The 14,468-nt window shown below is 35.8% G+C and overlaps 1 protein-coding gene across 1 annotated transcript in view; it reads right to left on the bottom strand.

The window, feature by feature from the left end:
* Positions 1-165: 165 nt before the first annotated feature.
* KMO (kynurenine 3-monooxygenase) overlaps positions 166-14,468 on the bottom strand; it is a 41,210-nt gene continuing 26,907 nt past the window's right edge. Inside the window, 10 exon segments of the mRNA XM_039883204.1 lie at positions 166-429; positions 432-569; positions 3,159-3,218; positions 3,308-3,409; positions 4,620-4,702; positions 6,525-6,582; positions 8,345-8,492; positions 10,032-10,153; positions 11,090-11,161; positions 14,280-14,445. Coding sequence (XP_039739138.1) covers positions 364-429; positions 432-569; positions 3,159-3,218; positions 3,308-3,409; positions 4,620-4,702; positions 6,525-6,582; positions 8,345-8,492; positions 10,032-10,153; positions 11,090-11,161; positions 14,280-14,445 — 1,015 coding nt within the window. The 3' untranslated portion in view covers positions 166-363.

Raw genomic sequence — 14,468 nt, 5'->3', positions numbered from 1 at the left:
AGTCCCAGGGTTGTGTCAATCCTACCGTGACCTCTATTATGTTTTCTTTTAAAGGAAAAGTTGTCAGTTTTTCTCGAGGCCTCTAGGGTAACCTTACTTTTTAAGTGAAAGAGGTATCACTTTAAAGGACCCGACTTAAGGGTTGTGCTGTGGGGAAGCTGTGTGTTGCGACTTAAAGTGGTGGGCTTTTTTTTTTTTTTAAAATAATTACAGTGAACACACAGAATAATTCTACGTTCAATTTAAGTATAAGCTGACAAATGTCTTCCATTAGTGAAATAAATATTATGATGTGAAACATTATTGTGATCCTTAGTTTTGGTTGCAGAAAAATCAAGTATATTTTCTACTTTAAGGACCTTTTTATCCCCAGCTAATGACTTTGAGGGTTTGTTCTAGTGACTCCAAGGGGTTTGCAGGGAAGCACGTCCTGTGTTCTGGAAGTTAGCGACCCAGTCCCATGGTCTTCTCAAGTAGTCCAGGGGTCTCGGTGGCATGGAGCGTTTAAGTAGGTAGGTACTACCGATGGCTATCAGTGTTCCAAAGAAAAATAATCCTTTTTTTACCACCTGTTAAGACAGCAAGAACTCTCATGTTATTTGTGTAAAGATTAACATCTTGAAATAGACCTCATTCTTAAATAATCAAAAAGTACACATTTTTCTCTGTGTTCTGTAACTTGAAACAGCAATTTCATGTCATACCACTAGGTAGTCTTGTAACAGCTCATACGGTCAACAATTTGGAGTTCCCTCCTTGTTTTCTCTCTCCTTTTCTTTTCAGAAACACCTGAATCCACATGTTCTGTATAAGGGATTCTTAACAGTCAACCTTTGTACAGCCATTAAAAAATAAACAACTCACCATTTAGAAAAAGAACTCTGAACTCTGTCTTAGAAGATCACTGTGTCAAAGCCACAAATAATCCAGAAGATCACTGTGTCAAATCCACAAATAATCACTGTGTCAAAGCCACAAATAACTTGTCCCTGAGAAGCATGATGGGCCCCGTGGCCCCTGTGACTCAGAAGACACATACACTCGAAGAGTTTGAACACAGTGTCTTTACTACCCACGTATGTCAACAACACATGGCCCATTCTAGTCTGGGTTAGGTCCACTGCCATAATATCCTGGCCTCTGTCACTGCACTTACTGTCCTGCTTTCTAACTACCTGTCATTTTCTATTTCCCCTGTTAGACTTTGGCTCCTTGAGGGGAGAGACCTTATTTTATTCATCTTTGAGTGATTAAATTTTGATTCCTCCCAATTCATTCTCCACAAAGCAATCATTCTAAAATCTGCATCTGAGTTCATTAGCCTCCTTCATCTCCCTGTTTCCCTCAAGCTAATATTGACTATGTTTGTATTAACCATTTTAACGTGTGTGCAGTGGTAACTCACTGTGGTTTTGATTTGCATTTCCCTGATGATGAATGATGTTGAGCACTTTTTCATGTGCCCATTGGGCTTCCGTGTTTCCTTTGGGAAAATGTGTTTCAGATTCTCTGCCCAATTTTTAATTGGATTGTTTATTTGTTTATTTGGGTTGTATGAGTTCTTTATATATTTTGACTATCAAACCCTTATCAGTTATATGATTTACAAATATTTTTTCCCATTTGGTAGGTTGTCTTTTCATATTGTTGATAGTTTATACTTTGCTGTGCAGAAGTTCTCCATTTAGATGTAGTCTTGCTTTGTTTGCTTTCACTTTTGGTGTCATTTCCAAAAAAAAAAAAGAAAAATCACCTAAGTGTCCATCAATGGACAATGAATACAGAAAATGTATAAAGACACACACACACACACACACGCTTTACACACACACACACACACACTGAATATTATTCAGCCATAAAAAGAGGGAAAGCCTGCTATCTGCAAGACATGGATGGAACTTGAGGGCTTTATTCTAAGTGAAATAAGACAGAGAAAGGCAAATACTGAATAATCTCACGTATATGTGGAACATAAACAAACAAACAAATAAACAAACCCCAAACTTACAATTACAGAGGACAGATTAGGGATTGCCAGAGGCAGGTGGTGGGGTGGGCAAAACATATGAAGGGAATCAAAAAGTACAAACTTCCAGTTATGAAATCAATGAGTCCTGCGGTGTAATGTACAGCCTGGTGAGCATAGTTAATAACACTGTGTTGTGTATTTGAAAGTTAAAAACAGAGTAGATCTTAAAAGTTCTCATCAGAAGAAAAAAGTAATTTTATAACTATGTATCATGATAGATGTTAACTTGACTTACTATGGGGATCATTTTGCAAATATACACAAATATTGAATTATTATGTTATACATCTAAAACTAATATAATGTTAGATGTCAATCACTTAAAAAAACAAACAAACAAAAAACAGTGTTTAAGACCCTGCATACCATTCCAACTCTACCTCTAGCCATCCTCATATATATGGGCTGCCTTCTGGCACCGCTGAAATACCTGCCATTCCAACTCTGGACATGTGAGAGGTTTCCTCAGCCTACAGGCTTCCCGGCCCGTCCCGCTCTCTACCCAGAGCAGCTTATGCCTCTCCCCTGCAATCGTCCATCTCCCCTACTAGTCTCCGAACTATGTGAACGGTGGGAAGTACTTGTGGTTCCTCACCAGGCTCAGCTTAGGCTCTGCAAACTGAAAGAAACTATTCGTTGAATGAATTAAGTTGTAAAATTTCCAAAGGGGAGGATCAGGGATCTGAATGTTTATTTAACGGCATCTCTGAGTCGACTGACCCCAGTCGATATAGCATTACACTGGAATTAGATTCTACTTCATAAGTGATTCAATATGGTTTGTAGTTTTACAAATTAAATCAAGAGTATTACATGAAGCAAAAGTAAATTGCTAAATAAAAGTCAAAAAGTCACATTGCTAAAATAAAGTAAAAAGTTTAGAAATATTAGCGTCGATTTTTTTATTTGAATATTTTTTTCTTCAAAAGCTCTCACTGTCTCTTTTTGCCCTTTCTTTGTAGTTTTCCTCATTAGGCACTCTACCTTCTGCGTACCCAGGACGTATTTTATTTGGAAGACAAATATTTTGTATCATTACATCATTTCTGTACTTGTCTGAAGTAGACATAACCATTACACTGTGATTAAACACATAAGATTTAAAAAAAGTTTAGTCTGTCCTAACCTTTTTTTGCCAATACCATTGCAGCAGTGCCTCATGGTATCTTATTCTGGAAAACGAGACCTGTAAGAAAGTTTAAAGAGTATTCTGTGTATTTTTTAGTGGCTAAACAGAAGATTAAAATAAAGAAATGCCTTAAATTCAGACCTTACCATGGTATAGAGAGGGATGAAGGTAGATGGCATAATAGCATGAAGCAATCTCTCTATATTCTTTTGGAAGAGGAACAATGGTGAGTTGACATGTGCTCGCATCTGCAATAATGTAAGAGTTTTAAAGGATGCTTTGAAAAAAGTACCTTTATTTCTTTACTACAACTTACAAATGCTCTTTATTTTTATTCAGCACAAAGCTGGACACAAAATAGTCAAATAAAATCTCATTCCCAGTCCCTTTTAGTAAATGTCAATAGTATAAGACATTACCTTGAAAAGGTAGAGCAATTATGAAAACATGCTGGAGAACTCTATTTTGCTCAGGGGTCAATAAAGGAACTCAACTGCATCAAAAGTTTTGTTCGGCTAGAACTGCGGGTACTCTATGAGCCCAAATATTTGACTAATTTCTGTTGCTTCCTGGTTCATTTGGAATATTTTTTATGGCAAGAAGGGATCTGCTGAAAACTATGTTTGTCTTGATCTATTCCATATTTAGGACAAATATTGGGTTTAGCTGTCTTGTTTTTAAAGACACAAGGAAGATGCATCGGTGAGCTTTTTGGTATCTTATAGAACTTCCTGCGCCACATATAAAACCATTCTGTTTAAGTTGAACTCCACTTTAGTACTTTCTGTCTTCAGAAGAGATGAAAAAACAGCTACACTCTCTTCTTTAAATTTATCTTGTAAATTTTTTATTTGATTATTTTAAAACTAAAACCACAACCATTTATTGTGAACTTTTCATATGACTGACTCAAAATTGAATTGTGTTTTCCTTCAGATTATTAATCTAACCATGAATATCTTCAGTATTACATATATTTTTCATTGCATAATGCCTCAAAGGATATTCAATGCTACTCTAAGATTTCAGCTTATAATGTTAAGAGCAGAAACGCCATTTAACATTTCTTAGATTTTCCAAATACGTTAACACATATCAAAGTTATATTTTCATTAAAATGGTGTATTATTAACTCTACTAAACATATAAGACTTGAGCCTGTGAATTATCAGAGATTGAAATCAGGCATTTTGTCATCTTTATTACCTACTACATGTCATTGAAATGTCGATGGAGATGATGTGTATGGGTCATTGTCACTGTCTACATAGTCACAATCCACCTGTGTGTAAAGATCACTGTGTATGTGTGTGCATGTGTGTATGCGTGTGTCCTTTTAGTACCATTCTTTGCAGCATGCACGAAATACGGCTAGAACAAAGAAAGATTTTTTAAAAGAATGTTCATTAGAATACCAGTAAATGATCAGTTGACATAGAGCCAAACCTTCTCACTCACCTCTATGTAGTTGTACATGGATAGTTCTGAAATTGCATGGTCATCTGGAATTCTAACTCTTGAGAATTCAGGAAGACATATACCTAAAAGCCAAGTTAAATAATACATCTTTTCCAAAAACAGTCTATAAAAATGTGCTGTACTCTACACAGGTAAAGTTAAATAATCTCTCTAACTTTTCAAAACTGTAGATAACCAGTCTGGATGACCAACAATCTGTGAATACTGAGCAATAACACATAGGTGTTTCCTACTGTGATTAAGTAAAACATGGTAAAATCAGTATACTATATACTGGTTGATTAGTCAATCATGATTTTCCTCATTTCACAAATGGAAAACAGTTCGTATAAATGACTGTGAATGGCTCTCCTGTAGTCCCGCCTAGAATTTGCTATTCCCCTTCGTATTCTCCCATGCTCCCCCCTGCACGGTTTTTTCGCTGCACCTAAGATACCTTATTAGCTTAAACAACAGCTCCCCCATGATTCTGTGATCTCCCGGAGTCAGGCCCCATGTTACATTCATGTTTGAGATTTTAAGCCGGCATATGGTAAATAGTGAATAAATATCCAATAAATTAATTACTAACTAATATAACTTCCACATGGCCAAACAACTCTCATTATTAAGGAAGCCATTTCTAAAGTCAGAGAACCTTGGTACAAGTCCCGGCTTCACCACTTCCTAGATATACAACTGTGGCCCGTTCCTTACTCTTCTCTAAGATTAAATTTCCTCATTTGTAAAATAGAGACAAGAACAGTACCTATGCCTCATGTATTCCATGAGGACCAAATGAGATAACGCACTTAAAAAAATCAGCAAGATACCCAACACTTATGAAATATTCAGTGATATTAGTTATGATTATTACTGTCATATTATTACTATTTTATCTTTGCTCCCTAGTAACCAAAACCAATATTGACAGTATATTCTGATATGTGAACCGTCCATCCACCTCCAACATCATTATCACATGAAACCAATCACATGAGGGCTAAGAAGAGAGGAAACAAATGCCTCTGGACCTCGAGCATCTGAGTGATATGACTGGGAAAGAAAGGAAGAAAGCCAGAAGCAATTTGCCTCAGAACCTATAATATTTTCTGATTTACAGAACACTACAGTGTCCAATGGTTTCCTACGATACTATCACAAACACCTACTATGAACTGACTTTGGGCCAGGCATTGAAAAACAAAGCTTCAGCCAAATTATTTTATTTACTCTTCACAACAACTCCCTGAATTGGTGTTATTATCCCTACTTTATAGATGGAAAAAACAAAAACCTTGAGATTTAAAGATCTGGGTGGAGGTTTAGAGCCAGTTTTCTAAAGCAGATTTAAATTCAGAGGTAGCCTTTGAGAACATGTGATGCCAAGGAGTTGTAAAAGCTATCTAGTTCTTAGGCTAGTGTTTGCAATTTCTTTTACAGATGAAAATTGCATACATTTAATTTAATATAATTTCAAAATGACATATAAAAATTTTAAACTTCAATATTTGTAAAATTAACATATTGGCCGAATTAATTTGAATCAAAGGCAAGTGGATGTATCAAATGCAATCTTTGATAAGGCAGAGAGCGAGGAAGCCCTGGCACATCTACCAGTGTTTCTGTGGGCATGGCGGAGGGATGCAGGGAGGGTGATACTCAGGTTGCAGGGAGAGAAAAGCGTGTATCTCTCGCCTCGGAACTTTCATCTTTGTGTGGCCCACTGCATAGACCTCCATGTACAAACCTTGAAAGAAACTATGTTTCCCTCTCTGGGGCTCTTTGTCTGATATAGGAGAAAACAGAGGTAGAGGATCTTAACAGAAACATTGATAATCCTGAAATATGGTCAATAATTAATCAGCAGGGCTAGTCCATGTCCATTTGAGAAATTTTACTTACTAAGGTCATTATTGAATTTATCCATTAACTCATCAAATACCAAGCAGTCTTCAAAGCCCTGAAGTAAGAAAAAATGAGAAGAAATGAACTAGAAATAATAGAAGCTTCTTATCAATCTTGAACAGCCCTTCCATTGGTGGGTATAATTCATAGGATGTATACCTTCAATCTGAATACAACTGGGAGACAATGAATTATTAACCACAAAAGACTACCAACTGCATGCTTGATGATTTTCTCTTTGCCCAATTCATATATATAAATATATATATATTTTATATATATAGACATATATATATTATATAATATACATATATAATATATAATATATAATATTATATATATTATATATATTATATATGTATATATAAATATATTATATTTATTACATTATGTATATAGTAAATATATATTATATTATATATATAATATATATATATACACACATATACACACACACACATACATACACACATATATATTAATTTTAATGATTTGGAATGTGATCAAAATTTTAAATTACTCTTATAATTTTGATGGATTTCATTGCTTCTTCAAGGAGCCAGAAAAATTATAATATTCTAGCATGAGTATTAGAATTATATTCAAACTATTCAGGTCTTTAATATTCATATTTAAAGAAATTTAATGACAGGCTAGAACTCTTATAAGATTAAAGCAAATTTCCAATATCAAGAATGCCACAAAATTAGTAAGGTACTATGCTAAATGCAGTGGAAAAGAAGAAAATCAAAAGCTATGTAACCTGCTTTCTAGAAATTCATGCCGTAGTTTTAGAGACAGTATAAAAACATGTAAAAGTTAAAAAATAAAATAATTTTTACATCAGTTATAAAGATTACATCTGAAGCAAATACTTGTCAATTATATAGACTATTAATTCAATAGGAATTTAGGGATGAGAGATACCCATCAAGGGCTGAGATAATAACATTTTAAAATACTTAATTAATTCATGTAAAATCCCAATTTTACAGATAAAGAAGTAAAGATAAGTTAGTTGTGTAAGAACATATTATAACAAATCCTGGAGTCAGGATTTGAACTCTGGCCTTCTGATACTAGAACCTGGGCAGGCCCTTATCTACTAAGCTACAATTGGTGCGTTCTTATGTTTTCATAAAACAAAATGTTTACCACTGCTTTGTGGAAAATACAATTGATTAGATTCGCAATCTATATATTCTTGGGACATAGCCTAACAATCAAAAACAAAAGAAAACTATGATTATAAAGCCACTGGTTATCAAATACAAACACAATGTTTGAACTCTATTTCTTATCTGAAATATATTTCTAGCCAGAACAGTAAAGTTTTCATGAAGGCAGCAGTATTCAACATCTAATCTGTTTCATAATTTTATTTAACAATGTCAATTGTGTTTTCCTTTCTTTTGGAAAATAAAAGTGAAGAAAAATAAAACACAATTTGGGATCGTTTTCTTTTTTTGAGCCTAACATTTATGTACTTATGAATAATTTCTAGAAAAAATATTTTAAAACTTAAGTCTTGAATTGCCGATAGTCATTTCCACATTTCAAGCTCTCAATGCATTTTTTGACTGCACAGAAAACTGTCTTTCACTTTCTGCTTCTCTCCACATTAAAATACTGGATCAAGTTATCCAAGATTTGACTGTAATTAGGGACCAATCTCATTAAACAGCTGATGATCGTTGAATTGATTGTTTTCTCAGAGATTATGTGAAGAGAGTTTTCAACATGTTTTATATTTAAGATTTTTTAGTTGCGACCGACCCAGAAAAATTCAGGGACTTACCTAGAGAAAAAGAACTTACCGCGTTCATTCCTTGCCCAAAAAAGGGCACTATAGCATGAGCTGCGTCTCCCATCAGCACACAGTGTGATTTAAAGTGAAAAGAAGAGCACTTTACAGATATCATGGGCTGCGGAGGCAATAGGAAGAAATCTTGTGCCAGGGCTTGCCTTTAGAGGAAAATAATCAGAACGTAAAGATGCTAAATTGGGTATTAAATACCACACTATTCTTTTACATTTACTGACTTTATTACCATAGGACTTTATTGAACAAAAACACGAGGATGTCAGGAAGAAAACAGGAACAGGAGAAACTGGAGTGTCTTCTAGTCCCAAAATTAGATTGTTCTAATTACCTTCTTGGTTTACAACAACATTAATCACATAAAAAAAAAAAAAAAAAAAAAAAAGAAAAGAAAAAGAAAAAAAAAGAAAGAAAGAAAAGAAAAAAGAAAGGAAAACCATGTTTGACTGCATTTCAATAACTTGAAATATGTCTGCATTATATGACATAAAAATTTCATTATCATGCACACGAGCTATACAATTTCCAACTTTGTTGGTGTGTTTTAGGTTTTCATGGAAAAATTGAGATGCTGCCATGTATTTGACTAAACCACAACAAACTAAAATTAAAATTAATGTGAATTTATATGTATTTGGAAGTGGACAATTGTAATCAAGCTAGTGTTTGTCAAACATCTACAGAGGTTTTCTGGAGAGAAACAGTACACACCCTCAAGGATCTTAAATACTGTTGGAGAGGCAAGGAACAGCTGTGGAACATGAGGGCTAAACTGGTGTTCAGAAAAGGAGAGATCAATGCAGACTGAATCAATCTGCAGGAAAGAATGAAAACTGACCGTTTTTCAAACACTTGCTATTGGCTGGCTCTGGCCTCTCCCTTTTACATTGTTAGCTCATTTAATATTTACAAGTGCCCCAAAATGTAGGTTTCTTGATGCTTATTTTAAGGATGAAAATTCTGAGATTCAAAGACGGATGGGGCAGAAGCAGCATTAATATCTCGGTCTTTCCGTAGCATCTTGCTGCCTCTATGAAGATATCATTGGAGGTAGAAAGTGAGCTGGAATCCAAGAGGAAGAGACAGTGGGCGCAGGGGCACTGAATGAGAACAGACGACAAGGCCCTCACGGAGAGCGATTCTGACACGGGCCAGAGGAGCCGTGGGTCATGAAGAAGACAACTAATACAATCAGCTATCGATCTGGGGAACCTTCTATGTGCCAGGCCCTGTGCTGAATGATTCATAGGCATGATGTCCTTTAGTCTTCACAATAATCCTTTGGGGCAGGTAGGATTATTATTGCCATTTTTCTGGAGGGGAGGAAATGTAGGAGAAGCTTCTACAGCTAGTAAGCGGTGGATCTGAGACTTGTTGCACTGACTGTACTTGCTGTGCCACAGATTTGCATATCCACCAGGAACCTGAACAGGACATAGAAAGGCCTACAGACATTGGACAGTCGTCTCGCCCAGAGAAACTGACTATGGCCTGCGGTTGTTCAGCTTCCCGCTCACAGCACAGCATCCCCTTAGATTTTTGCCAATATCGTCTTCCTGTCTAGGTTACCGCACAACTGGTCACACTGAGGCAAGACTGAAATAAAACTTATACCTTTATGTGAATTTCGAATAACTCAAACCGAGGGAGCAAAGGGCACAGTTGTACCTCTGGACACTTACTCTCCGATTAGAGGAATGGAATCTGGAAAGTATTTGTGGAAGAAATCCAGCACATTGCTTCTCGTCAGAAGTTTTTCGAACTCTTCAAAGGGCATGAACAAAGTGCACGTGAAAGATTTGTTCTGTGAGTAGAGGAAGAACAGTGTGGGCGAGCGTAACAGGTGATGCTGGCACACAGGTGGGCCCTAGATCACAGGGTTCCCGCTGCGGCCGGGGGCCACCTCGGAGGGATGTCCAAGAAGACGGGAGAGGCGCCCTGGTGTTTTCCCCCATCCCAAGGACAAGCTCTGCCCAGTCCCATCCCAGGGCTATGCCCCAGCTTCTCAGTTGTTGGGATAATGTCTACACTGTGAATCCCAGACATTTTCACCAAGCAAATGCTACGCTCCTTAGATTACAAATGGGTGGGTTGGATGTAATTTCTTCTCCCTTTATTCTCTATTATTCCTTTTATGACAGTATTAATAGGCATTGTACCCCAGAACTGGTAACAAGAGAGAGAAAATGAAAGAAAAAGACCAACCAGAGAAATAGATAACTACATCTATATAATGATAATAATAATAATAATAATAATAATAAACAATGACAATAATAATAGTAACATATATTTTATATATTTATATATCAAAAAAGTCTCTAAGTTCTAATGAAAGAACAGCTACATATTCTTTTTTGATAATGTATATTCTAATGTTCTATAAACCTTAATGGCTGAAAGTACTTCCTAATAGATAATCTAAATCTCATTGGCTTTATTTTGGGACATTTTTTCCTACCCTGTCTTGGCGGGGAAGACAGTCAGGCACCATCACACATAACCCCCCCTTAGCCATCATGTATGTTAAATCTCTTTCAAAGTCAATGATGGGAATTACTTCAAGTTTTTCCACAGTAATCCCAAAGTTTCAAGGATGTGATCACTAAATAGACTAAACAATGATGAGATTAATTAGATACACACACACACACACACACACACACAAAGTACAAACGTAAATAATGAACAACATTAATTACAGACGCAAAATTATGGTCGATAAGAAATTCTATACTACCATGTTAGGAAGTGCGATCATCATAAAGTCATTTCTAGGCCAAATGTGCAGATAATTAGGTTCCATGGCATACTGCAGGAAAAAAAAAAACAAAACATATATACATGTTTGATTAGTATGTTAATGCAGCACATCTATAAAGCTGACTCTACTTATTATACCTGTTTCCATGGCAATTTAAATCACTATCGTATGCATGGTGATATGCACATCTATTGCTACACAAAGTTGAAGTAGTCTTAGAAAACATTTTGAGTTCTGTCTTTATAAAAAACTCAGCCTTTGGTGGGTTTTTGACACCAGGTATAATTCAGAATTCGAGAACATGCTATAACGTGATGTTCTCTCCTCTTTATTTCCTTGTACACACACATACACACTCACAGACATACTTGTGTGTGTGTATATATATACTTATATAAAATATACATTTTGTGACTATAAATGTATTTTATTTTGTGTATGTGTAATATTTTCATGCTTTTGTTTTCTGTATTTGGGGACTTATTTTTTTATGGTGGTAAGATCTAATACTCTAAATTTCATGGAGCAAAACAAATTGCAAATTTACAAACTATTTGAAGATATGCTCTATACCATCTCACTATTATGGCATAGATTATGGTGTATTATAACCAAACATGATGTGTAGAACACTTCTCTTTAAAACCCTATAAATAAACACTACTAAATTTTCTTTTTTATTACCTGTGCCTCAACAGATGCCATGCTTAATCCAACAGCAGTCCCAGGGTCCTGACCTCTTAGTAATCACCTGGTTTCTCTGTCACCCGTTTCTACAAAGGGAATCTGATATACCTGGTGACCTCTCCTGATACCAATGGCCTGGAGTAATTGCTTGATGCTCAGGTAGAAATGAATTAGGCCTTAAAATCTGAGAGTTTCTGACATATTACAAAATATAAACTTTTCAACCTTTAGTTTGTATTACTTTTTAACAAAATGGTTAGAGAAAGCACCTGTCTGTGTACATATCTTACATAGTAAGGAAAGCACACAAAAGCACAGTCTCCCAACTAATTTACATTTCACCTCTGTTCTAGTTGATTTTTTTGTCTTAGGAGAAGAAGCATTCCTGGCTTTTTTTTTTTATCCCCAGGGTCTCAATGGAAGCCCAGCACAAAGTAATAAATAATTGCATAACTCTTTGACCCTAAAGACCTTACAGTGTCGTTGAATAGGTGAATTGTATCCATTTAGAAAGCCAAATAACTTCCCATCAGCAACAATTCAAGTGGTAGAGAGATGATAAGAGATTTGGTGCCAAATTAGAAGTACAGGAAATAAGAACTGGGAAGGGAAGAAATCTGTGGGGCTGGAGTGGTTAAAACAAGGGATTCGTAGATCAACTAAGTGAAGGACAGTGGCTTCTGGGTAAGAGTGAACCTGCTGAGCCCGCTGGGGGGGCGTAAAGAAGCAGGGTTTTAGATGGGTAGTGAAGAGACCAGCCTGAGGGAGGCGAATGTCCTCCTTGCTTTTCCCTCTTGCTATCTTCTGACCACTTCCACAACCTCAAAATAGAAAGAACGAATAAATGACAGCCAACCAGTTTACCGTTCATCGCAACTGTAAAAGCTGAAACTGCTGATTAAAAACTATTTGGAAGATAATATATACCTCTCACCATTGGCATAGATTATAGTGTGATATAGCAAACATGATGGCAAGAACATATTTCATGACCCTATAAAACAAACCTTTAAATTTTCAACTTTTTTATTACCAACTCATGCTCTCAACAGATACCCTTATCCAACAGCAGTCCCAGGGTCAGCCTCATAGTAATCACCACTGGTTTTCTCATTACAAGCTCTCCGAACATAATGTCTAAGCAAAAATAGTTTGCTTGCTGTGCAAAGACAGCCTGGAGATGTGTCTACCTTCCATTTGCCAAAAGCAGCCCTCTCTATTTACCCAGTCTCATCATTCACCCAATCTCTCACTCCCACTCCAATCATCAGAGATAGAGCAAAAGTATCTGTTAACATTAAAACAACAGGAACGAAGGAAGAAAGGGAGGGAGGAAGGAAGGGAAAGTAATTTTTATTGAATTGTTTTTGGACCATATCAAAATAGTCCTATGTCTGGGTCACATTGCTATGTGAAAACTGTGGAGATTTTTTGTAAATCACTGATCATTACTATTAAATGTGAATATCTAGAAAATAAATGGCTAACTTAAATCTACATTAGGAGGCATGATTCTACTCAAGTCTGGGACAATTTTTCAACAGACCCTAATACTCTAATTCAGAATTATCAGATCCTGGTCCATAAGAATAAGACCAACCTGAAAATCATAAAATCAGCATTGAAGAATTAGTAAATATGTTTTTAACTAGGAAGAAAAAATAGGAAGATAATAAAATGTCAAAATATGGATCTGACTGGTGGGTACAGTTTGGTATATAACTGGCATATAATACCACTACCCCAGTTTGGCTATTTTCTAGATATCTAAATTTCAAATGAATAGGTTAAATTGGTACCTGAAAAAATTAATGTTTTATATGCAAATCCAGTATTTAACTAATGCTATTTACTTGCCTTTACTTATAAGATTCTTATTCCTTCTGTTGGTATTTTAATTTTTCTTCATAACTTCCTACATTTATTTGCTTATGACAAATATAAAATATACATACCACATATTTGCCTCTACCTGTACATGGTTTAATGCAGGAAGCAGAGAATGGGAAAAATTCAAGGGAAATCTCCTTGCAACTACTTGCTGTTCACTTTATTCAATAATTATTGATTTAATCATGAGTATAAGAACTCTGGGTTTTCAGTTTACAGAATTGATTCCCAATTCATTTTTTTTTCTCCCAAGAGAGAATAGAAACATGATATTATTACATAAGACAAATTTCTTGTGTATTTTCAGTTAGGTAGCTATAATTCCTCTCTTCTTTACTACCCATGAAAGTATATCAAAGGGTAAAGAAGAGCGATATTATTATATGGTGATATCATAGTGATATATATATATATACATATTATTATATGAATACCTGTACCCACAATTCATTAATTATTAAGTCCTATGGCAAACCTCAAAACTGACCAAGGCATGCAACCGAGAACAACTGTGGTAGAACCTGCTTCTACACTGGTATCGGGGAGGGAGCTGCACGTGGAAAGGGGACAAGAGAGGAAAAGGACTTACCTCCCCATTCTTGGGTGGGATAGTCAATTCCACGTAGCCGTGAGGGATGTATTGCTGACTGTAATCAAAGCGGGGTTTCTTCATGAGGTGAGTTCTGACAGTTGAATGGGCTCCGTCGCATCCTACAATGAGGTCACAAGTGATGTCTTTGGGAACTTTGTCAGATCTGGAATATAAAATGAACCATCC

This window comes from Pteropus medius, unplaced genomic scaffold (assembly GCF_902729225.1).
Source record: "Pteropus medius unplaced genomic scaffold, Ma_sr-lr_union100, whole genome shotgun sequence".
Taxonomy (NCBI): domain Eukaryota; kingdom Metazoa; phylum Chordata; class Mammalia; order Chiroptera; family Pteropodidae; genus Pteropus; species Pteropus medius.
Note: the sequence above shows the minus strand (reverse complement) of the source record. Positions and strands in the feature narration are given on the sequence as shown.